Source organism: Myotis yumanensis, unplaced genomic scaffold, assembly GCF_028538775.1.
Source record: "Myotis yumanensis isolate MYYU_CA2020_CCGP unplaced genomic scaffold, mMyoYum1.0.hap1 SCAF_7, whole genome shotgun sequence".
In the NCBI taxonomy this organism is placed as follows: domain Eukaryota; kingdom Metazoa; phylum Chordata; class Mammalia; order Chiroptera; family Vespertilionidae; genus Myotis; species Myotis yumanensis.
In genome coordinates, this window is record NW_027223758.1 from 1,480,232 (window position 1) to 1,506,214 (window position 25,983).

General features: G+C 40.6%; 1 protein-coding gene across 1 annotated transcript in view; it reads right to left on the reverse strand.

Annotated features, from left to right (window-relative positions):
* Positions 1-25,983, reverse strand: part of LOC139014382 (nucleotide sugar transporter SLC35B4-like) — a 33,989-nt gene that overhangs the window by 880 nt on the left and 7,126 nt on the right. Inside the window, exons 2-4 of the mRNA XM_070421335.1 lie at positions 23,194-23,307; positions 2,037-2,139; positions 666-715 (exon numbers count right to left, since the gene is read on the reverse strand). Of these exons, the coding sequence (XP_070277436.1) occupies positions 666-715; positions 2,037-2,139; positions 23,194-23,307 (267 nt within the window). The remainder of the gene's footprint in view (positions 1-665; positions 716-2,036; positions 2,140-23,193; positions 23,308-25,983) is intronic.

Consider the following 25,983-nt stretch of genomic DNA (forward strand, 5'->3'; position numbering starts at 1 on the left):
CCAACAGATTGTTTCATTGACGGGGGGAAGGGAAGACCAGACATGACATTCCATTGGTGACAGTCACATAGAACAGTTCTGACACTTTTCATTCTATCTTCTTGGCCACTTGGGCTTTATTTGGAATTTTCTTTGCACTAAGTGCACGAATAGTCCTTCGTTCACTGTGTTGCACTAATGAACACCTTCTCTGACAGCACTGTCCCACACAACTATGAGCCTGGAAATGCTCCATCCTGGGCTCTCCAATATGGTCACCAACAGCCACATGTGGCTACTGGGCAATTAAACTCTGACCAGTGAGAATTGGAAACTAAATATTTAATTTTAAGTAATTTAAATGTTAAATGTGAATAGTCACATGTGGCTACTGGTGACCACAAGGGAACTGAAATTCTCAATCGATTGGCTTCATAGGTTAGGATGGATCTAAGGACTCAATGATGCTAAGAGCTAATTCTACAGAGAGAACACTGCTGCACAGGTGGGACCCCCTACCTGGTCAGCTGCTCCAGGAATGCACATCATTGTCACAGAGAGAACTCAAACAAAGAAGGCCAGGAGCACGCCCCCTCTAGCAGGAGAAAAGTAATCCACATGCCTAGCCTATAGGTGGGGCCAAGAATGTGCTTCCTAAACATAAATTATAAAAGCATATTGTTTACCTTTTCTTCAAAATGATAATCCCTAGAATCATGTTGGCAATTAGAGAACCCTGTAAAGGAGACAAGAGGAAGTTTTAGTGCACTAGGGAAAGACAACATACTTCAAGATAAAAATGAACATTGCCAAGAGGGGAAAACATCTGGGCAGGAAGAGATTAGTAAGGTCCAGGTGTTCTTATGATGGCAAAAAGTATAAGCCATAAAAATCTATCTTGCAAAATAATTACGCCTTTTAAAGCTGACAATGAAGATAGCAATGATCAATTCTCAATAACTACTCATAGCTGAAGCTTATTACAGGCTTATTTTTGTCAATTTTTCCATCTAATTTATAAGAGCTTTTACTACGTTTCTCCTCCCCCCTGCGTTTTGAGGAAAGAAGTTATGTGGAGATCTCTCTTTTCTCTGGAAAGGTGTCTGTCCTTCATCAAGTGCTCATAGAAAGTCTACTATGTGCTCAATGCTGTGAGGGTCATCTTAGTCATTATAATTAGCTCTGGGAAGTGCCTTTAGAAATAACACATTTGATATCACAAAAAATTCAGACCACACCAAAATGTTATAATTCTAATCCTCACCCATTTTGTATTCTTCTGCAACCCTAACTATACTTCCCTTGAAGTCTTTTCTGCCCTCCAGGGAAAACTGTTCTTATCTATATACTGAACACAGTTCTCTCACCATACATGAGGCAAAGAAAAAACCTCTACTGCTTTGGAAGAAGCATGCCTCCAAGAATTTTTCTTTATTTAATTATCTCAAGTCTCTGATTTAAAAAAAAAATCAGGAAGGAAAAGGGTCTGGCCGTGGCATGTGTTTCTCAATGGTTAGAGTGTGGGCCTGATCACTGAAGGATTGTGGGTTTGATTCCTGGTCAAGGGCACATACCTAGGTTGCAGGTTCAATCCCCGGCCATGGTCAGGGCACATACAGGGAGGCAAACAACCCGTGTGTCTCTCTCACATCGATGTTTCTCTCTCTCCCTCTGTTCAACTCTCTCTATAAATCAATGAAAAAATATCCTCAGGTGAGGATTAACAACACACACACACACACACACACACACAGAAACGAAATGAAAGAAGGGTCTGTTTCATTTACTAGAAATAAATGTAATTTTATGTAAGAAAGAAACAAAAAGTGATGAGAAATGTTAAAGAACATTCATAGGAAGTTTGAATATAAAATCAACCAGATGAAGGAAATTAAAAGTTAAAATCTGCTTCTCAGGAAAATGTTAACTTTCCTTTTATCAATCACCCATAAGACCTGAGATAGATAAAAGTAAACCATCCACTTTCACAGTGCTCTCTTTCGGCCTTCTCAGACGACAGTCAGCCTCTGCTCACTGATCTGAGCAGCAGTATTCACAGATCTAAATATCATGTGCAGGGGCATGGCAATGTTGAAGTTCAGGGCATAGTTGTTCACCAAGCTGACCGTGAAAAACATAGTCACCATGACGGCATAGTATCTGAAATGCAGAGGCAACAGCTTACCACACAGAATCTACTAGTTCAAGAAAATCAAATAGAAAAGGAAATAAATACCTCTAGTTAAAAGTATTTTGCTTATTTCCTCTTTATTAAAATTGTATCACTATTATAATTTGAGTAGAATAATAAGTACCTATAAAAATACTTCACAAAGCCAAATTAACATGGAAAAAGTTTAAATTGTAGAGTATGTTTCAAGAAACACTATTTTAATATGCTTCAAGAATACATAGCAACTAAAAATTAGGCTTCAAAAATGTTACCTAATAGCAATTGTTTTTTTTTTATTATTATTCTATTGATTTTTTACAGAGAGGAAGGGAGAGAGAGAGCTAGAAACATCGATGAGAGAGAAACATCAATCAGCTGCCTCCTGCACATCTCCTACTGGGGATGTGCCCGCAACCCAGGTACATGCCCTCGACCGGAATCGAACCTGGGACCTCTCAGTCTGCAGGCCGACGCTCTATCCACTGAGCCAAACTGGCTTCGGCAGCAATTGGTTTTTAAAAGTAAATGGGGAGAGATGACATCAGCATCATGGAAGAGTGAGAAGACTCCATTGTTTCTCCTCTTAAATTTATCTCAAGACAATTATAACTCAACAAAGATCCCGTGCTCAGCACACAAACACACCTGAAATATTTATGCATTAGCACATCTGAAGGTGGGCATGTTGAAATGAGTAGGGAAGGTGGGATGGGAGAAGGACAGGAGGAGAGGGGGGCCAGGGGAAGGACAGGGACGTGACCACAGATTCAGTTTGGTGCCCATCCTGGCTCCAGCGAGCAAGGAGCACAACAGTGGGGGAGAAGTCTGGCTGCAGCCCTCACACTACAACCTGGAAGGTCAGAGGGGCAGAAGCAGTTTCCTTCCTAGAAAAGGCATTTCCCTTTCGCCTTCCCCATTAAGGCAAAGCTGGTATTGAGGTGGCTGGGAAACCATTACTGTAGGGGTGGAGCAGAGCCATAAGATCTCTACCTCAAATGCACACACAGAGAAACAACCCATCAAATACCATGAACAACAGGGTAACTTGGGAGCACAGAAAGGAAATGAAAAATCTCCAGGAACCAAACTCAAAGGCATGGAAGACTGTGGTTTAAATGACAGAGAATTCAAGACTGCAATTACAAAGAAACTCAACAATATACAAGAAAACTCAGAAAGGCAAGTCAAAAGTTCAGGAATACAATTAATGAGCAAAAGCAGTACTTTACAAAGAGATTCAAACTATAAAAAAGGAAACACATTCTGTAGCCGAAGAACTCAATAAATGAGACAAAGAATGCACTAGAGAGCGTTGGAAACAGAGCAGACCAGATGGAAAAAAGAATTAGGGAATTTGCCCGGCCAGCATGGCTCAGCAATTGAGCATCAACCTATGAACCAGGAGGTCACGGTTCAATTCCTGGTCAGAGCACATGACCAGACTGCAGGCTCCATTCCTAGTGCAGGGTGTGCAGGAGGCAGCCAATCAATGATTCTTTCTCATCATTGATGTTTCTTTCTCTCTCTCCCTTCCTCTCTGAAATCTACAAAAATAACCCGTGAAGAAAAGAGAGAACTGAGAGTTAAAATTTAAAAACTAAAAGCAATATAAGGATAATAGACATGGTATACCAGAAGGAGAAGAGAGAGAGGAGGGAACAGAGATCCCACTTAAAGAAATAATTGACAAGAACTTCCAAGCCTATGCAAAGAACTAGATGTTAGAATAGAGAAAGCTAACAGAACACCTACTTATATCAATGCAAAAAGAGCTTCCCCAAGACTCATTTTATTCAAACTGTCAAAAATCAATGACAAAGAAAAAATTCTTAAGGCAGCCAGGAAACATAAAGATTAACCGACAAAGGAAACTCCATTAGATGATCATCACCAGACTTTTCTGTAATGTTTTCAGTAGCAACACTACAAGAGAGGAGAGAGTGAACGAAAATATTTAAAATATTGAAAGAGAGGAACCCATCAGCAAAGGATAAGATATTCAGCAAAGTTATCCTTTAGACATTAAGAAGAAATAAAGGCTTTCCCAGACAGACAAAAGCTGAGAGAATTTACCACCGTAAGACTGCACATAAGAAATGTTGAAAGGACGTCTTCTACTGGAAACAAAAACACAAAAGTACACAAAAAGATGAATAAGATGATTAATAGATAGAAGCAGGAAACTGAAAATCTATTTCAGAGTAGTTTATTAAATAATCTATACTAATAAAAGAGTAATATGATAATTAGACTGAGAGACCTTCCAGAGACCTTCTGAACGTCCTTCTGGACAAAGCCGGGGGCTTGGCCAGCCTGCAAATGGCCCTCAGCCCCTCACCCAAGTTGGTCATGCCCCCCAGCAGAGACCCCCACCCTGATCCGGGACCCACTTCAGGGCAGACCAGGTAGCCCCCACACGTGCACCAGGCCTCTATCTATACTAATAAAAGGGTAATATTAGTAATTAAGGGTAATTAGACTGGGAGACCTTCCGGGAGACCTTCCACATGCCTTTCTGGACAAAGCCATGGCAGCGGGGCCAAGGCAGAGGCAGTTAGGGTTGATCAGGCAAGAAGGGGAGGGCAGTTGGGGGAGATCTGGCTGACGGGGGACGGGCAGTTGGGAGCGAGCAGCTTGGCAAGGGGGGGCAGTTGGGGGCAAGCATGCCAGCAGGGGTGCAGTTGGGGGTGAGCAGGCTGACAGGCAGAGTGGTTAGGGGCGATCAAGAAGGCAGGCAGGTGAGCGGTTAGGAGCCATCAGTCCCAGATTGTGAGGGGGATGTCCGACTGCCGGTGTGGGATTGGGCCTAAACTGGCAGTCGGACATCCCCCAAGGAGTCCCAGATTGGAGAGGGTACAGGCCAGGCTGAGGGATACCGCATCCACCCACCCCCCAGGCATGAATTTTATGCTCCGGGACACTAGTTATAACATAAAGGTTAAAGGGGGGAAGGGCATTAAAATAATTGTAACTATTGCAGATTACAAGTTCACAACATAAAGAGGGATAATTTGCAACAACAAAATGATAAAAGAGAAGGAAGAGGATTGAATAGTACAGGTGAATGAAGAGGCAATCAGAAGAAAAAGGACTGTTATATGTATGTATGTATGACATATTTTGCACAATCCTAATGGTAACCACAAAACAAAAATCCAGAGCTGAGATACAACATTAATAAAGAAGAAGAAATGAAGAAGAAAATCATAGAAAACTGTCAAATTAAAATAGCAAAAATAATTATAAGAGAAAACAAACAATGGAAATAGAACAACAAGAAAACAAAGGATACAATAACTGTGGTAAATCTTCATATATCATTAACAACCCTAATTATAAATAGATTGAACTCACAAATCAAAAGGCTCAAAGTAGAGGTATGGATTATACAAGACCCAACTATATGTTGCCTGCAGGAGACGCTGCTCAATTACAAAGACAAACACAGGCTCAAAGTGAAGGGGCGAAGATGATACTTCAAACAAATGGCATCCAGAGAGAAGTGGGTGTGGCTGTACTTATATGAGACAAAACAGATGTTAAGATTTAAAAAAAAAAGAAACAAGAGACAAAGATAGACATTTTATAATGATAAAGGAGACAATTCATTAAGAAGGCATAACACTTATTAATATGTATGCACCCAACCTGGAAGTATCAAGATATATAAAGCAATTACTAATAGACCTAAGGGAGAAACTGAGAAAAATAATATTATAGTAGGGGACATGAATCCCCCACTGAGAGCAATGAATAGATCATCCAGACAGAAAGTCAATAAGGAGAAATGGGCCTTACATGACACAGCAGGGTGAATCAACTTAATATTTATAGAATTTTACATCCCAAAATGCCAGAACACACATTCTTTTCAAGTGCACACAGAACATTCTCAAGGAAAGAGCAGGCCGGCAGTGGGGGGCAGTTGGTGCGAGCAGGCCAGCGGTGGGGGGGGGGGGGGGCAGTTGGGGGCGATCAGGCTGGCAAGGGGGGGCAGTTGGGGGTGAGCAGGCTGACAGGCAGAGTGGTTAGGGGCGATAATATACTGGATAATAAAACTAATCTCAATAAATTTAAGAAGACTGATATCATACCAAACATATTTTCTGGGAAAATCACAAATATGCGGAGATTAAACAACATGCCACTAAAGAGCTACTGGGTCAAAGAAGATATAAAAGAAGAGATCAAAAGATACATAAAGACAAATGAAAATAAAAATACAATGTACCAAAATTTGTGGGATGCAGCAAAAGCAGTACAAAGGGGGAAGTTTAGAGCATTACAGGTCTAGCTCAAGAAACAAACAAAATTTCAAATAAACCACCTAGCATTACACATTTAAAAACTAGAAAGAAAAAGTCCAAGATGCTGGCAGCATAGGAGGTCTGAACTCAACCCCTCCCATGAGCAAACACAAATATACACATATATACAGAGTAATTACTCCTGCAAGATAGCTAAGGGCTTCATAAAGAGTTTCTCAACAACAAACAACAACTGAATGGAGAAGGCTGGGAAAGCCACAAGCCCTCTGGGAGCTGAGGAACTCCATAGCCTGGAGGCACCTGTGAACACCTTAGGGCAGGCAGGATATCTGTTCAGGGGCTGTGGCTTGCCTGCAAATCACAGCAGCTTTCCCAAATCTGCTGCCCAATCCTTTTGCCTCCAGGAAAGGGAGCAAGCAGGAACAACTCAGTGGTGCAGATGCCTGGCCTCCCTGCTGGGCTCCAAGTTGGCACTAAAGCCAGAGGTCACTTCTACATAAGACCACTTTCTGTACAACAAATGAGAGAGACTCTATAGAAAAGTCTGGGGAGCCACTGGAGCTCTCTGGAGACTGAGGGGATTATCCCTTGTTGGAGGTGCCAAAGAGCACCATTGCTTACCCCCCCCCCCTTCTGCCTCCACAGAGTGGGCGGCAGGGGCTCTATCCAGGTACTCTGGCCTACCAGCAAGGTAACTGCAGAGTGTACCTGACACATCACCCAAACCCATTTCAGTCCCAAACAACGGGAGCAAACAGGATCAACAGTTCATTACTACATGCACCTGGCCTCCCTACCTGGAGCCATTTCAGCTCAGTGGGCCAGTATCCAGGACACCTTACACCTGCTCGGCTCCTCTGGCTGACCAAAATCACCCGACAGACACAGCCTACACCAAGGACCCTGGTACATAAGGCCACTTTACAAAGAATGGGAGAGAGGGCTATTTCATCTAATTCATAGAACAAACATAGACACTTTAACTAAATGAAAAGATGCAAGAATTCTCTCTCAAATGAAAGAACAAGAAAAATGTGCAGAAAAAAAGAAAAACCTAAGGAAATGGATATAAGCAATTTGCCTAATAAAGAATTCAAAGAAATGGTCATAAAGGTGCTCACCAAACTTGAGAGTGACATAGAAAAACTTAGGGAGAACTTCAACAAAGAGGTAGAAAGGATAATAAAGAACCAACCAGGTCTGAAGAATACAGTAACTGAAATGAAAAACACATTAGAGGGAATTAGCTAATACAGAAGAGCGCATCCTGAAGACAAACAATGGGAATCAACCTATCAGGACAGAAAACAGAAACAGAATTTTAAAAAATGAGGATAATTTAAGGACCTCTGGGATAACATGAAGAACCCAAACATTAGCATTATAGGGATCCCAGAGGAGAAGAGAGAAAGGAACAGAAACTATATTTAAAGCTGGGAAAGGAAAAGACACCCAGGTCCATGAAGCACAAAAGTTCCAAACAAAGATGAACCCAAGAGACTTACACCAAGACATATTGTAACTGAAATGGCAAAAGTTTAAAATATAGACACAATCTTTAAGGAAACAAGAGGAAAACTGAATTACACACAAAGGAAACTCCATAAGGTTATCAGCTGATTGCTCAGCAACAACTTTACCAGCTAGAGGAAGTGGCAGGACATCTTTAAAGTTCTGAAAGAAAGAAAACTACACAATAATTTACCCAGCAAGGTTATCATTCAGAATTGAAGAAGAGATAGTTTTCCAGAGAAAAGCAAAAACTAAAGAAGTTCATCACCATTAAACCAGCTTTACAAAAAATGTTAAAGGGACTTCTTTAAGCAGAAAAAGACAGGCCATATTCAGAAATAGGAATATATATATATATATTAAAGGGAAAAATCTCACAGGTAAAGCCAAATATTAAATAAATACAGTGAATCACACATTGAAAACATACTAAGATCAAAAGAAAGAAGTATCAAACACAACTCAAACAATAAGTAGCCAGGATATACAAAACACAAAACATAACACCAATAGCATACAGCATGGATAGAGTAGTAAAATGTAGTCCTTCTAGAATATATTCACCCTTAAATGCTTATCAACTTAAAACAGACTGTTATAGATATACATAGACCTCATGTAAACCACAAACCAAAAACCTACAAAAGATATACAAAGAAAAAAGAGAAAAAAACCCAACTACTGAAAACCAGCAAACCACAAGGAAGAGATCAAGAGAAGAAACAGAGAACTATAAAAACAATGAAAACAATTAACAAATGGCAATAAGTACATACTTGCTTGTCAAGGGCGGGGGGGAAAAAAGGACACTTATGTAATACTCTTTGTAATACTTTAAGCGAAAAATAAAAAATAAAAAAAATAAGTACATACTTATTAACAATTATTTTAAATGTAAATAGATTAAATGCTCCAATAAAAAAAATAAGGTGGCTGAATGGATTAAAAAAACAAGACCCATCTATATGCTGCTTACAAGAGACTCACTGCAAATCGAAAGATGCGGACTGAAAGTGAAGGGATGGAAAAAGATATTCCATGAAAAGAAAGATAGGGTAGCGATTTCAGACAAAATATACTTTTAAACAAAAATATTTTAAGAATACAAAGAAGGACATTACATAATTATAAAGGGTTCGATCCAAGAAAAGGATGCAGCAAACATAAATATCATAACTATCACATCCAACACAGGAACACCTAAATGTATAAAGCAATTGCTAATGGCATAAAGGGAGAGACCCACAGTATTACAATAGTACAGGATTTTAATATCCCACTCACATCAATGAATAGATCATCCAGACAGAAAATCAATATGGAAATAATGGCCTTAAATGTCACTTTAATCCAGATTGATTTAATATCATTTTTAGAATATTTCAAACAAAAACTGCAGAATACATTTTTTAAGTGTACATTGAACAATCTCTAGAATAGATCACATATTACACCACAATATAAGCCATAATAAATTCAATAAGACTGAAATCATATTAAGCATCTTTTCTGATCACAATAACATGAAACTTAGAAGTCAACTCCAGCAAGAAAATTGGAATGTATCAAAAAGGAAGTCAAACAAAAAAAAAAAAAAAAAAAAAAAAAAAAAAAAAAAAACAAAAAAAACAAAAAAAACAAAAAAAAAAAAAAAAAGAAAAAGAAAAAAAAAACAAAAAAAAAAAAAAAAGGAAGTCAAACAGAACATCAAAAACTATCATAAAAACAAATGAAAATGAAAAAACAACTTTTCAAAATTTATGGGATACAGTAAAAGCAGTTATAGAATAAAGTTTATAGCTATGCAGGCCTACCTCAAAAAAAAAAAAAAAAAAAGGAAAATCCCAAATAAACAATTTAAGTCCACACCCACAGGAATTAGGGGGAAAACCACCCAAAGTAAACAGAAGCAAGGAAACAGTGAAGATCAGAGAAGAAAAGACAAAATAGATATTTTAAAAATTGAAAAGATCAATAAACTAAAACACTGACTCTTTGAAAAGATAAACAAAATTGCAAACCCTTAGCCAAACTCATCAAGAAAAGTGAGCCCAAATAAATAAAATCATAAATGAAAGAGAATTTACAAGTGATACCACTGACATATAAAAACTCATAAAAGAATAATACAAACAATTGTTTTCCAACAAATTCAACAAAATAGAAGAGATGGATGAATCTTCCAGAAGTATATAACCTTCCAAGCCTGAATCAGGAAAAATGCAAAATCTAAACAAACTGATTACTAGCAATGAAACTAAAGCAATAATTTTTAAAAATTTCGAACAAATAAAAGTCCAGGACCAGATGGCTTTATAGGTGAATTTTCAAAGAAGAATCAACACCTACTCTTCTTAAACTATTTCAAAAAATTGAAGAGGAAGGAATGCTTCCAAACTCATTCTATAAAGCCTGCATTATCCTGATAACAAACTCAGACAGACATTACAAAAAAATAAAATTACAGGCCAATACCTGTGATGAACACAGATGCAAAATTCTGAACAAAATATCAGCAAACCAGATTCAATGATACATTTTTAAAAAGTATACATCATGATCAAGTGAGATTTATCCTAGGAACACAAGGCTGACTCAACACCCATAAATCGATCATCATAACATATCACATTGACAAAATAAAGGGTTAAAACCATATGATCATCTCAATAGATGCAGCAAAAGCATTTGACAAAATTCAACAAAAAGCTCTCAACAAAGTGAGTATACAAGAAACATAGGCTATATATGATCAAACCTATAGGTAATATAATACTCATTGGTGAAAAGCTTAAAGCTTTTCCTCTAAGATCAGGAATAGGACAAGGATCCTCATATCACTAGTTCTATTCAACATAGTATTGGAACTCCCATCTATAGCAAACAGACAAGAAAAATAAATAAAAGACAACTAAATAGAAAAGGAAGTAAAGCTCTCATTATTTCCAGATGACATAACCATAAGGACTGAAAGAAAAAAAACAATTAGAATTAATAAATGAATTCAATAAAGTCACAGAATAGAATTAATACACAGAAATCAGTTGGGTTTCTCTACACCAATAACCAATGATCAAGAGGAGAAATTAAGAAAACAATTCCATTTACAATTGCATCAAAAGCATAAAATACCTAGAAATAAATTTAACCAAAACCTGTATTATGAAAACTATAAGACAATGGAGGGGAAAAAAAATTGAAGGGCAAATAAATGGAAGAATACACCTTGCTCATGTAATGGAAGAATTAATATTGTTAAAATGTCCTTATTAAAGGAAGATACAGGTTCAATGTAACCAATATTAAAATATTAATGGCATTCTTTCAGAATTAAAACGAATCCTAAAATTTATATGGAACCACAAAAGACTGAAAACAGCCAAAGAAATTTTGAGAAAGAACAAAGTGAGAGGTATCACACTACCTGATATCAAACTATTATTATTACGCTACAATACTTAAAACAGTATGGTACTGGCATAAAAACAGATGTATACATCAATGGAATATAATAGAGCAACCAGTAATAAATCCTTGCTTATATGATCACTTAATCTACAATAAAAGAGGCAAGGATATACAATGGGGTAAAGACATTCTCTTCACTAAGAGGTATCAGGAAAACTGAACACATTAAAAAAAGAGAGAGAGAGAACTAAACCACTTTTTTATACCACATACAAAAATAACTCAAAATGGATTAAAGACTTAGATATCAGACCTGAAACAATGAAACTCTAGAAGAAAACATAGGCAGTAAACTCTTTGACATTTCTTTAGCAATTTCTTTTTGGATATGTTTCCTCAGGCAAGAAAAACAAAAGAAACAATAAACAAATGTGACTACATCAAACTAAAAATGTTTGCACAGCAAAGGAGACAATCCACAAAACAAAAAGGCAACCTACTGAATGGAAGAAGATATTCGCAAATGATACATCCTATAGGGAATTAATATCCAAAATACTGTACTTAAGGAACTCATACAACATAGCACCAAAACAAAACAAAAAAACTAATCCAATTTAAAAATGGGCAGAGGACCTGAATAGACATTTCTTTAGAAGACATACACATGGCCAACAGATATATGGAAAGATGTTCAAAATCACTAATCAGGAAAATGCAAATTAAAACCACAATGAGATATCACCTCACACCTGTTAGAATGGCTATCATCAACAAATCAACAAATAAGTACTAGTGATGATGTGAAGATGCACTGCTGGTAGGATTATAAATTACTGTAAACACTATGAAAAATGGTATGGCAATTCCTCAAGAGATGAAAAATAGAGTTGCCATAGGACCTATAAATTGTTTTGGGGGGGGAGGTATTTATCCAAAGAAAACAATATCACTAATTTGAAAGACATATGCACCCCTATGTTCACTGCAGCATTATTAATAACAGCCAATATAGAAGCAACCTAGATGCCCATCAATAGATGAATGAGCAAAAAAATGTGGTGAACATATACAATGATATATTAGTCAGCAATAAAAAATAATAAAATCTTGCCATTTGCAACAACATTGAGGGACCTAGAAGGTACTATGCTAAGTGAAATAAGAGAAAGACAAATACTGTATTTCACTTCTGTGTGAAATCTAAAAACAAACCACACCAAAAGAATGAACAAAACAATACAAACAGACCTATAAATATAGAGAACAAGCTGATGGCTGCCAAATAGGGTTGGGGAAGGTGGTGAGAGGGGGATGTAAATATTTTTTTTTAATTAAATTTTTAAAAAAGCAACAAGCTATTGAATAACTATTGGATCAAAGAAAAAAAAGAAGAGATCAGAAGATGCATAGAGACAAATTAAAATGAAAATTCAACATACCAAAAATTTTTGGATGCAGCAAACGTGATATTAAGAGAGAAGTTTAGCTTATTAAAGGCCTATCTACACTAATAAAAGAGAAACATGCAAATTGGTGTCACTCCGCTACCCTTCCGATTGGCTAATCAGGGAGACATGCAAATTAACTGCCAGCCAAGATGGCGGCTGGCAGCCAAGCAGCTGATGTGAACAGGGAGGGCTGCTTGCTTCAGTTATGGAGGACTCCAACGTTCCCCACCTGACTTGCCAGCCTCTCAGCTGCAACTCTAAGCAACTATGTTGCAAATATAGAAACTAAACAAAACCCCAGAAACCTGCTTTACTCAGCCCGGCTTCAGCCAGCTGGACCGCAACATTGTATCAAATACAAAGGTAAACAAAGGCCAGAAAGCTCCTTTCAGCAGCCGAGGCCTCAGAGCTAAAGCTGGCCCAGAATAAAAAAAAAAAGAAAGAAAGAAAGAAAGGGGCAGCTGGGAGCTTTAGTCACCCGCCAGCCTGAAAACTGGCCTCAGCCCCTCACCCAGGCTGGCCAGGCACCCCAGTGGGGACTCCCACCCTGATCCAGGACATCCTTCAGGGCAAACCAGCCAGCCCCCACCCATGTACCAGGCCTCTATTCTATATAGTAAAAGGGTAATGGGCCTACCGGCACCAGGATCAGCAGAGCCGCGAGGCCTCCAGGCACCGGGATCAGCATGACAGGGGGCAGCACCCAAACCCTCTGATCGCCCTGCAGCTCTGTGTGTGACAGGGTGCAGCGCCCCAACCCCCTGATCGGCCCTGCTCTGTGGGTGACAGGGTAGAGCCATAACCTCCCCATTGGCCCTGCCCTGAGTGTGACAGTGACGGCACCCCAAACCCTGATTGGCCCTGCTCTGTGTGTGACAGGGTGCGGCGCCCCAACTCCCCCCCCAACAGGCCCTGCTCTGTTTGTGATGGGGTAGAGCCATAACTTCCCCATTGGCCCTGCCCTGAGTGTGACAGTGGTGGCGCCCCAATCCCCTGATTGGCCCTGCTCTGTGTGTGACAGGGGGTGGTGCCCCAACACCCCGATCGGCCCTGCTCTGTGCATGACAGGGGGTGGCGCCACAACTTCCCTATCGACCCTGCCTTGAGTGTGACAGGGGGCGGTGCCCCAACGACCCAATTGGCCCTACCCTGAGCGTGACTAGGGGTGGCATCACAACCTCCCGACCTGCCCTGCTCTGTACGTGACAGGGGGTGGCGCCCCAACTCCCCAATTGGCCCTGCTCTGAGCCCCACAAGGGGCTGCACCTAGGGATTAGGCCTGCCCTCCGCCACCCAGGAGCGGGCCTAAGCCAGCAGGTCATTATCTCCTGAGGGGTCCCAGACTGTGAGAGGGCACAGGCCGGGCTGAGGGACACCCTTTCCCCCCCTCCCCCAAGTGCACAAATTTTTGTGCACCGGACCTCAAGTCTCAAAATAAAAGAAATTTTAAAAATTAAATTCATCTTAGCAAGTAGAAAAAACATCTAGAAAAAGAAGAACAAATAAAGCTCAAAGTCAGTAGAGGAACAAAAATAATAATAATCCAAGCAGAAATAAATGAAATAGAGGACAAAAAAAGGATAGAAAAAAAACATCAATGAAATCGCTGGTATTTTGAAAAGATAAACAAAATTGACAAACCTCTAGTTAGATACACTAACCAAAAAAATGAAAACAGACTCAAAATCAGAAATGAAAGAGAAGTTACAGTGGCCATCACAGAAATATAAATCATTATACAAAAACACTATGAAAGGCTATACACCACCAAATTCTATAAAACTAAAAAAAAAAATGGTAAAGTTCTTAGAAATATACAATCAACATAGACTGAACCATAAATTGGAAAACCTAAAGAGAGTGATCACTAGTAAGGAAAATGAAACAGTAACACTCAAAGAAGACTTAATACTAATCCTTCTCAACCTCTTCCAAAAAATTGAAGAGGAGGGACTACTTCCTAATTTATTTTATGAGACCAACATTCCCCTGATATCAACACACAAAAAGAAGATTACAGGCTAATATCTCAGATGAACATAGATACAAAATTTCTAAACAAAATATTAGCAAATATAACAATACATTAAAAGGATAATACATCAAGATTAAGTGGGGTTGCCCAGTCAGTGTAGCTCAGTGGTTGAGCAATGACCCATGCACCAGAAGGTCTCAGATCAATTCTTGGTCAGGGCACATACCGGGTTGTGGGCTCAATCCCTGTTGGGGAGCACAGGAGACTTGGTTGGAAAGTTTGTAAGGAGGACATTCTGAGAGGGAAAAAAAAGTGTGCTGAAGGCAGACTGCCCTGTTTATTGGAATTACGACTTAGGGGAGTGCCAAAGGCCACACCCCTAATTATTCCTTGACCTTTCCAAACAAAAAGTCTGTGCACGTGCAGACCCCTGGATGTTTACTGGAATCCTTATGCTTAATCTTTGGGTGTCCTTGCTTAAAGGACACTGCAAACAATGTGTCCTCCCAAGATTACTTACCCTACTGATTGTATCTAAAAGATAAACTTAATCTCAAACTGCTGCTACAATAAAAGCCTAATGAGACAGATGATCCAGGCTGTCTGGTTCCTTTAGCCAGGCAGTCCCTTAGTCCTCTCTTTCACAGCAAACATTGTGTTAGAGTAATCATTCATCTGGCACTCAGGGTGTGCTGGTCAGCCCTAACAGATCCCCAGGGGGCGTGCAGGAGGCAACAGATCAATATTTCTCATCGATGTTTCTATCCCCCACTTCCTCTCCTTTCCTCTCTCAGAAATCAATTCTATATAATAAAAGCCTAATATGCTAAGTGTCTGACCATTCATTCGACCAATCAACAAGTCACTATGATGCACACTGACCATCATGGGACAGACACTCCAGCCGGTAGGTTAGCTTGCTGCTGGGTCTGGCCGACTGGGACTGGGTGAGGTGGGCTGAACACACCCTGGAGCCTTCCTGTGGTCCCTCCCAACCCCGATTGTGCACCAGTGAGGTCCCTTGGCCTGGCCTATGCTCTCTCACAATCTGGGACTCCTCGGGGGATGTCCGCAGGCCAGGCTGAGGGACCCCACCAGGGCACAAATCCGTGCACCAGGCCTCTAGTAAAAACAAATTGGAAAGATTAAGTAGGGTTCATTCCCTGGATGCAAGGATGGTTCAATGTTTGCAAATCAATCAATGTGATAAACCACATTAACAAAATAAAAGATAAAAATCATATAATCATATCAATAGATGCAGAGAAAGCATTTGACAAGATACAACATCCACTTATGATTAATATACTCAATTATATGGATATAGAAGGAAAGTATCTCAACATAATAAAGGCCATATATGACAAACTCTCAGCTAATATCATATTCAACGGTGAAAAACTGGACGTTTTTTCTCTAAGATCAGGAACAAAACAATGATGCTCACTCTTGCCACTGTTATCCAACATAGTACTGGAAGTGCGAGCCAGAGCAATTAAGGGAGAAAAATAAATAAAAGGTATCAAAACAGAACTGTCACTATTTGCAGACAACATGATTCTGTATATAGAAAGCCCTAAAGAGTCCACCAAAAGACTATTAGAAACAATGACAAATACAATGAAGTAGCAAGATACAAAAATCAATACATAAAAATCCACTATATTCCTATATGCCAGGGGTCCTCAAACTTTTTAAACAGGGGGCCAGTTCACTGTCCCTCAGGCCATTGGAGGGCTGGACTATAGTTTTAAAAAAACTATGAACAAATTCCTATGCACACTGCACATATCTTATTTTGAAGTAAAGAAACAAAACGGGAACAAATACAATATTTGTATTTGCATGTGGCCCGCGGGCCATAGTCTGAGGACCACTGCTATATGCTAACAACAAAATACCGGAAAAATAAACAAAACAATCCCATTTACAACTGCAACAAGAAGGATAAAATACCTAGGGAGAAATTTAACAAAGGAGGTGAAAGACCTGTACACTGAAAACTATAAGACATTGTTGAAAGACACTGAAGAAGACACAAAGAAATGGAAAAATATCCCATGTTCATGGACTGGAAGAATAAACACTGTTAAAAGTGACCATTACCTAAAGTAATATACAGATTTAACACAATCCCCATCAAAACCCCAATGTTGTTTTTCACAAAATAAGAACAAAAAAATCCTCAGATCTATATGGAACTACAAAATACCCTAAAATAGACAAAGCTACCTAGAGAAAAAAGGACAAAGCCTGATGTATCACACTGCCTGTCTTAAAATTATACTACAAAGCTAAAACAATCAGAAAAAGAGACATACAGACCAAAGGAACAGAGTTTAGAGCCCAGAAATAAGCTAACACATACTAGTCTATGGGCAACTAATAGTTGACAAACGAGACAAAAGCACACAGCAGAGAAAAGAAAGTCTCTTCAATAAATGGTGCTGGGAAAACTGGAAAGCCACATCCAAAAGAATGAAACTAAACTGCTATTTGACACTATAAACAAAAGTTAGCTCAAAATGGACCAAGGACTTGAATATAAGACCTGAACCAATAAAATACATAGAAGAAAACATAGGCACTAAACTTGTGGACTTTGGTCTCAGAAGGGCTTTTGTGAACTTGACCCTAAAGGCATGGGAAATGAAAGCAAAAATAAATGAATATGTCTACTGGTACATCAAACTAAAAAGCTTCCACATAGCAAAAGAAACCATCAACAAAACAAAAAGGCAACCAACTGAATGGGGGAAGATATTTGCAAATGATACCTCTGATTAGGGCTGATACCAAAAATACATAAAGAACTCATACAAATCAACAACAACAAAAAAAACACACCAAACAATCCAATTAAGAAATAAGCTGAGGCTGAACAGACATTTCTCTAAAGAGGACATATAGATGGACAATAGAGATATAAAAAGATGCTCGGCATGACTAATCGTCCAGGAAATGACAATTAAAACCACAATGAAATATCATCTCACCTCTGTCAGAATGGATATCAGTAAATCAAATAAGTGCTGGCGAGAATGTGGAGAAACAGGAACGCTCTGGCATTACTGGTAGAAATGTAAATTGCTGCAATCACTATGGAAAACAGTGTGGACTGGTTCCTCAAAATATTAAGAACAGAGCTACCACATGACCCAGCAATCCCTCTTCTGAGTATCTACCTAAAAAGTTGGAAAACATTTATCTGTAAAGATATGTGTATCCCTATGTTCACTGCACAAGGCCCAAGATATGGAAACAACCTAAGTATCCTTTGACAGATGATTGGATAAAGAAGATGGGGTACATATATACAATGGAATACTACTCAATCATAAGAAAAGATGAAATACTCCCATTTGCAAGAACGTGAATGGATCTTCAGAATATTTATGCTAAGTGAAAATAAGACAAAGAAGAACAAGAACGGTATGATTTCACTCGTATGTGGGATATAAGAAAAAACAAACAAACAAACCCCAAACTCTTAGAAACAGACAACAGAATGGTGATTATCAGAGGGGAAGTGGTAAGAAGGGAGAACAAAGAGGGTAAAAGGAGTAAAATATAGTGACAGAAGATTTGAGTTGGGTGGTGAACACACAAAAGAGTATACAGATGTCATAACTTGTATACCTGAAATTTATATAATGCTATTAATAACAAATTTATTGTTACCTCAACATACTTAATTTCAAAAATAAAACAAAAAGTGAATAATTTTTTTGACTTTTTAAAAATATATATTTTATTGATTTTTTACAGAGAGGAAGGGAGAGGGATAGAGAATTAGAAACATCAATGAGAAACATTTATCAGCTGCTTCCTGCACACTCCCTACTGGGGATGTGCCCACAACCAAGGTACATGCCCTTGACTGGAATCGAACCTGGGACCCTTGAGTCCGCAGGCTGATGCTCTATCCACTGAGCCAAACTGGTTAAGGCAAAGTGAATAATTCTTACTACTGTATCACTTCTTTTTATAAGTTTCATATACCTCTAAAGAACTTAAAAATGGTTAATTCTCTCAAATACTTCTTCTATACACTTGTTTATACTATTAATTTTCACTATTTCTGAAGAAATTATTTGCTAAGTCAAAGGTTACTTTCAGCCTAGCAACTCTTAATAATTATCTCGCATTTGGAGTGGCCTCCAAATTAATGAGGACATCATTTAACTTGTACAAATATGTTTTTAAAAACCAGCCCCCCCCTCCTTGCCGAATCCGGTTTGGCTCAGTGGATAGAGCATCGGCCTGTGGACTGAAGGGTCCCAGGTTCAATTCCGGTCAAGGGCATGTACCTGGGTTGCAGGCACATCCCCAGTGGGAGATGTGCAGGAGGCAGCTGATCGATGTTTCTCTCTCATCGATGTTTCTAGCTCTCTATCTCGCTCCCTTTCTCTCTGTAAAAAATCAATAAAATATATTTAAAAAAAAAACCAGGGCCCCGGTTTTTAAGACTTATAGATCTATAGATAAAAAGAACCACACAAAAGCTAAAAAGAAAATCCAGTAACCCTAGTACCTTAGAAAAATAAAGGGATAAATGCAAATAAACAAATTAATTAAATAGTTTTACTTTTGTATGAACCCACTTTGAACTACAAAATACTTTTACAATGCCTTTCATACATACCAGGTTATACCAAATAAAATTAAGATGCCTTTTATACATATCACATTCAACCACATGAAATTACCATACTTTTGTAGGTCAAAAAGGATTGAATGTCAGTAATTTCATTTTATTCAACCTAATACATTCAATCGGAGCAAAAATTGAATATATATATCTCCTAATATATAAAAAGCTTTCACTACCAAAACAACCGGGCTGATGACCGAAAAGGCTGTGTGGGGCGACAAGCCCGGCAAGGGGGTTACTGAGGGACAACCAAATGAATGAATAGAAGGCTGCGTGGGCAACCAGGCCGGCAGGGGGGGTTAGTGAGGGATGACCAAATGACTGAACAGCGGGCTGCATGGGGTGACCAGGCTGGCGGGGGAGGAGGCAGTTGGGGCGACCAGGCTGGCGGGGGGAGGGGGGATCAGTTAGGGGTGACCAGGCCAGCAGAGGGAGGCAGGAAGAGATGATCAGGCTGGCCAGGAGGGCAGTTAGGGGTGAACAGGCTGGTGGGGGGGGGGGGGGGAGTTGGGGGAGACCAGGCTGGCAAAGGGGGCAGTTAGAGGCAATCAGGCAGGTGAGCAGTTAGGAGCCAGCGGTCCCGAATTGTGAGAGGGACGTCCAACTGCCAGTTTAGGCCCAGGGATCAGGCCTAAACCAGAAGTCAGACATTCCCGGAATGGAGAGGGTGCAGGCTGGGCTGAGGGGACCCCCAATCATACACAAATTTATTGCACTGGGCCTCTAGTATCTATAATAATAAAAACATACTATGCTAATTAGACCGGATGTCCTTCCTGACGACCTTCTGGACAAAGCCGGGATGCAAGAGAAGCCTGAGTCAAGGGTGCCAGAGGGAAGCCGGTGCCGGAAGCCAGGGGAAGGAAGGCCTATCCTTGCACAAATTTTGTGCACCAGGCTTCTAGTCTACACTAATAATAGACAAACATGGTAATTGACCATACCTTCGCTACGATTCCCATTGGCTAATCAGGGTGATATGCAAATTAATTGTCAACAAAGATGACAGTTAATTTGCATACGTAGGTGCAATGCTGGGAGGCGAAAGGGGAAGGACGGAAGAAGCCGCCTGCTGCTGACAGTGATTGGAAACCCAGGCAGCCCCCAGGACCATGATTGGAGAACCGGGCTGCCTTTGCCTGCCCCCCCGCCAGTGATCAGAGAAGCCGGGCAGGGCAGGGAAGAGGCGGACGCCAGCAGCCGCCTCTTCCCTGCCCCACTTGGCTTCTCCAATCACTGATCACTGGAGATTGGTGATCAGAGAAGACCCAGAAGCCGGGCTGTGTTGCCGCCCGGGGACCCGATCTGGAACCGCGTGGGGAGCAGGAGGCAGCTCTTCACCTGGAAGCTTAAGCCCAAGGTGGGAGGTGCCATTTTCTGTACTGAAAGGCAGGGGGCGTGGCTAAGCACAAGGTCCACCATGTTTGCATATGGAGAGGGGGCGTGGCTCAGAGCAGGGCGATGCTACGTCTGGAGAGAATGGTGCTGAGGCCAGGTGTTCGCCTCAGAATGCGAGAGGCAGGAGAGGAGTGCAAGGTACAGGAGGTGCGGCTTCAGGCAAGTGAAGAAAAAGGGCAGGTCGCCCAGCCACGACACCATTCCAAGCTTCCCGGCCCAGGTTTTCAAATGTAAATATTACTTCAGATGTTGTAATTGCACGTAGTTTATTCCCTTCCCCTCATCTTGGCTGTTAAAGTCATGCCCAACCCCTGGGCAGCCAGGCCTCACGTTCATGGCACAGACGAGGTTTGGTTCTGGGGTCACCCCTTAGATTTTAAGTGGCTGCTACACTTGGTCGATAGGAAGAGTGAGACTTTAGCCCTGAAAAGATGGAAGGCTTGGGGCAGACGGTTCCCTTGAGGGCTCAGCCCACTTTTGGGCCATAGGCACAGGGAACGTCCAGGGCAGCGCCCAGAGCAGGCATTCATCTGAGCTCAGATGAAGCCATTTTGCAGCTTCCCTGTCCTCTGTCCCAGGTGGTGGGGGCTGTGACTGCCTCAAGGCTGCTCCCTGGAAGCCATTCTCCCCTCAGCCTGTAGCTGTAAAACAGCGCACACGAAGAGAATCTTTTTTTGTGCCTCATGTTAAAAAAAAAAAGGGTGTGTGATTCCTCACTGTGTTCATTTGTTAAAAAAAAAATGCTCTTAAGACCCCGGGCAGTGAGGCAGTCCAGCCCCAAAGAAAGTATATGCACAACATTGGTCACAGACAACAATATGGTGATGGCCAGAGAGAAGTGGGGGACAAGAACTGGGTAGAGAGGGCAAAGGGGGGGAAATAGGGGCATCCTATCCTATCTAATAAAAGAGAGACATGGTAATTAGCCGTAACTCTGCTACCCTTCCCATTGGCTAATCAGGGCAATATGCAAATTAAATGCCAGCCAAGATGGCGGCCAGCAGCCAGGCAGCTTGAAGTGAACAGGAGGCTTGCTTGCTTCAGTGATGGAGGAAGCCAATGTTCCCCGCCTGCCGCTGCCGGCCTCTGAGCTTGCACTCTAAGAAACAATGTTACAAATATAGAAGCTAAACAAAACCCCAGAAACCTGCTTTCAGCCAGCTGGGATCTCATAACTGAAGTTGAAACAGTGTTTCGATTATAGAACCCAAACAAACCAGATACCTGCTTTCAGTAGCTGAGGCCTCAGAGCTCGGCCAGCTTTAGCTCTGAGGCCGCCTCGCTGCTGGAAACATCGATGCAATGTTGCAGTCCGGCTGGCTTTCAGTCCGGCTGGTTTCTGGGGTTTTGTTTAGCTTCTTATTTGCAACATAGTACATAGTTGCTTAGAGTTGCAGCTGAGAGTCCGGCAAGTTAGGCGGGGAACGTTGGAGTCCACAGTCACTGGAGCAAGCAAACGTCCCTGCTCGCTTCATTGCATGGCTGTCGGCCGCCATCTTGGCTGACAGTTAATTTGCATAAGGATACGCTGATTAGCCAATGGGAAGGGTAGCAGTCATACGCTAATTACCATGTTTCTCTTTTATTAGTGTAGATACTGTTGTCTCCATCACAGTTATTTAAAGTGTTGTGGCAGCAATTTTATTCTAAATATAGGCTCCTGGAGTTTCACAACATATTAAATTCAGAAAATGAATATAAACTCTACTATATCTTTGATACAAATCTTATAAATGTATCTCATATTCCTTTTATATAAGTACCAGAAAAGCTCTTAATTTTTAAAAAATTTCTCTTTATCATTGAAAGCATTACAAATGTCCTGTATGTGTTTTTTCCCCATTGACCCCCTCCACCCAGTACCCACCTCTCCCAGGCTTTTACCACCCTATTGTCTGTGTTCTTGGGTTATACATAAATGCATATAAGTTCCCCAGAGAATCTTCCCCTTCCACCCCTAACCGCCTCCCCCTTTCCCTCTGAAGTTTGTCAGCCTGTTGCATGCTTTTATGCCTCTTGATTGGTTTATTTTGTTCATTAGATTCCACAAATGCGTGAGATAATGTGATACTTATCTTTCTCTGACTGACTTACTTAGATTAGCATAATACTCTCCAGGTTCATGCCCACTGTTGCAAATGGTGAGTTCTTTCTTTTCTTACAGCTGTGTAGCATTACAGTGTGTAAAGGTACCACAGCCTTTTTATCTGCTCATCTCGCTGATGGACATTGGGGCTGTTTACAAATCTTAGCTAGTGCAAATTGCACTGCTATGAACATAGGGGTGGATATATTCTTTCTGACTGGTGTTTCTGAATTCTTAGGCGATGTTATTTTAAGGTAAACAAGGCTAAAAGAGACTTCAATGTACATACCTTATTGGAATAGCTGGCTGCTTCCTCCCCAGATTGGCTTCAAAGAGGAAGCCTTCCACAGCAATAAATAAAAATGGTGCAAATGTCACAATGTTCCCGCATCCTGGATGCTTTCTGCATAGTGAGGGACAAAAAGAAAAAGACACAAAAGACTGAGATAAAGGCCACTATGACCTGTTATATTAACAGTTCAGAGTAACAGGGAGATAGATTTCCATTACCCACTGTCCTCTCAGTTTTCATGTCCCATGGATCACATACATTGAGCAATATACCTCACAGAGAAGAACGTCAAGCCTTATTTCACTCTTCCAGGCCATCACAAAGGACCACTCTGATACACTCTTCCTGGAACTATGACACAACCTTCCTAGTAAACTATAGGAAGTTGGTCAGACAGATGTTCTTTTTGAGATCTTCACTTACGTAACCAAGAGGACTTCATTTAGGATCCTAGTCAGCCTATACATCTCATGCTCAGGTCTCCTAGAAACATTTATATATCCTCCTGACCAGCAATCTCCAATACTACAGTCAGTCAAAGACTCATATCCAGGGACATTGCCTTCGCTCCTGTATAGGGGCAAAAACTGGTTCTTAAGGTGGGAGAAAGCTTTGTATTTTGTAAGTATAAAGTACAGATATATGTACAGTACATAAACCCATATACAGTGTGTCTGTGGGGGGATGACTAGGAAAAAAATGTCTAAAAGGGGGGTTTAGAAGGGGGTGGGGAGAGTGGTAAGAAACAATAATGAAAAGAATGAGGACACTGCTATAGTCTACTATTCTCCACAACCTTTAACACAAATATACTGAAGCATAGTAATTCCTCCTTTAGAAAACTGCTGTTTGAACTACTTGTTATTCTTAGACAGTCTCTTATTCTGTAGGTCAACTCTGTTATTTTTAGATAGTCCCTTCTTCTATAAAAGAATTGTTTTAGTTTGAATAATAGAAAAAGATAAAAACTTAACTGTCTGACCTTGCAAGCTAGCCGTCTAACGTAATAGGTGAATACTGACAATGATTCCCATATTCTCATGCCAAGTGTTTGTTCATTATGTATCCAAAGTTACAAACTGTCTGAAAAAATCACCTACACAAAGCTCTTTGTAAAATCTGCAAAGCGATCAAAAGATATAAATAGAGAGAACTTCCTCTATGTTTGGGGGTTCAGAAGTTGACAGCGGTATTCTGCTCTGAACTTGCATGCAATAAAGATGACTCCTAACTAATTGACTCATTAAGGCGGCTTGTCTAGCTCGCTGATTTACGATACAACAGGATTAGGCACTCAGTGAATTGTTACAGTTAAGCCCCCCTTGTAAAATCTCTTAACCTATGAATGTCCCTCTCAGGTATGTTGGCAGTTACTGGGGAAATGGAACCAACTATGGTCGAGGGTAGTCTGGGAAATGGGGCAAGTTGGTATTAGTAGCTAGAGAAATGGGACAGTGTTGATTAATGTACCCCAGGTAACTTTGTGTGTGTTTAGCCAACCACTTTTGGGAATAAAAGGCTGGCATGGAACCAGGGTCAGTGCTGTCGTGGGAGAACACGCCTGTGGCAGCCGCTGGCCAGCTTTTCAATAAATCCTCACTTGCTGCTTAAGACCTAATTGGAGTTGGTGGTCTTACTCTAGCGAACATTGGTCCATAACAGAATGTTCATGAAATTCAATCGAAGCTCTTCAGTGATCTAGAAGGGATGGGGAATCTTTCATGGTGACTTAGGGAAAAATGTACAAGAGAAGAATTCCTTCTGGAATCCCTCCTGAGGCACGCTGAAAGGAGTTACTCAAACCGTGTGTGTTATTCTTGAGCTTGTCCTCCATGAGGCTCTGCTCAACCACTGGAGGCAGGTCAAAGTGAGCAGCTAGCTGCCTTTGTTTTCCTGAAGCTTCCTGGTTGCCCATACTACCCATATCCCCACATTACAAAATTCAGCCTTCGTATCCTGCATCTTCACCTTCACCCAAGGCATTTACCCACAGGTACTGAGTAGAGGGGTGTAATTATATTACTACATATTAATACAACGCTATTAAAAAAAACTCCATCCTCTGTTAGTGGTTTTAGTATTGAATAGCAGTGCTGAGCATACAAATTCCAAAATACACCCATCAGGCATAAAAATAAATAGCTCTAAGCACAAGCCTTTCTTGTATGGAGCTATGCTGACATCTAAGGCAGAGCTGTTGCTACTCTTTAGGCTCCACTGCCTTTGAAAACTACAGCTTTATATTCAATCCGGTGATTTCTTTTAGCACCTCTTACGTTCAAGGGACAGGGCTAAAGGCTTCAGGAATCCATAAGTAGTCATGTAAGACATTTACCTCATTGAAGGAGCTAATTAAAGCCACTAGCCTATGAGTTAGGGGAGAAGGAACCTGAGCTCTAGATAGTTCCTGGCACAGTCTTCACACTTAGGCTGCTCCTTAAAACCATGTGCACTGGGAGCCTCCCCTCCCAGTTTGGACTGGATTGGTCTGGGGTAAGTCCTGTACTTTTGTAAGCTTCTCACTTGATTCTCATGTGCAGCCAGAGCTGAGAACCCTAAGGTAGGTCGGGGGGAAAGGACAGGAGGGGTGAAGGTGTGTGTAAGATGCACAGGCAATCTTTATGTGCTGACACAGGGTTGAGAATTACTGCGTTCCAGTGGCTAAAAATACACAGTGACATTCAAGACGCAGCTGTCACTTACCCAGTGACATGGAAGTTGATTATCCTATCTACATCTAGTTTTCTTATCTTTCAAATGGGAACAGTATGAGTGCCTACTATCTCA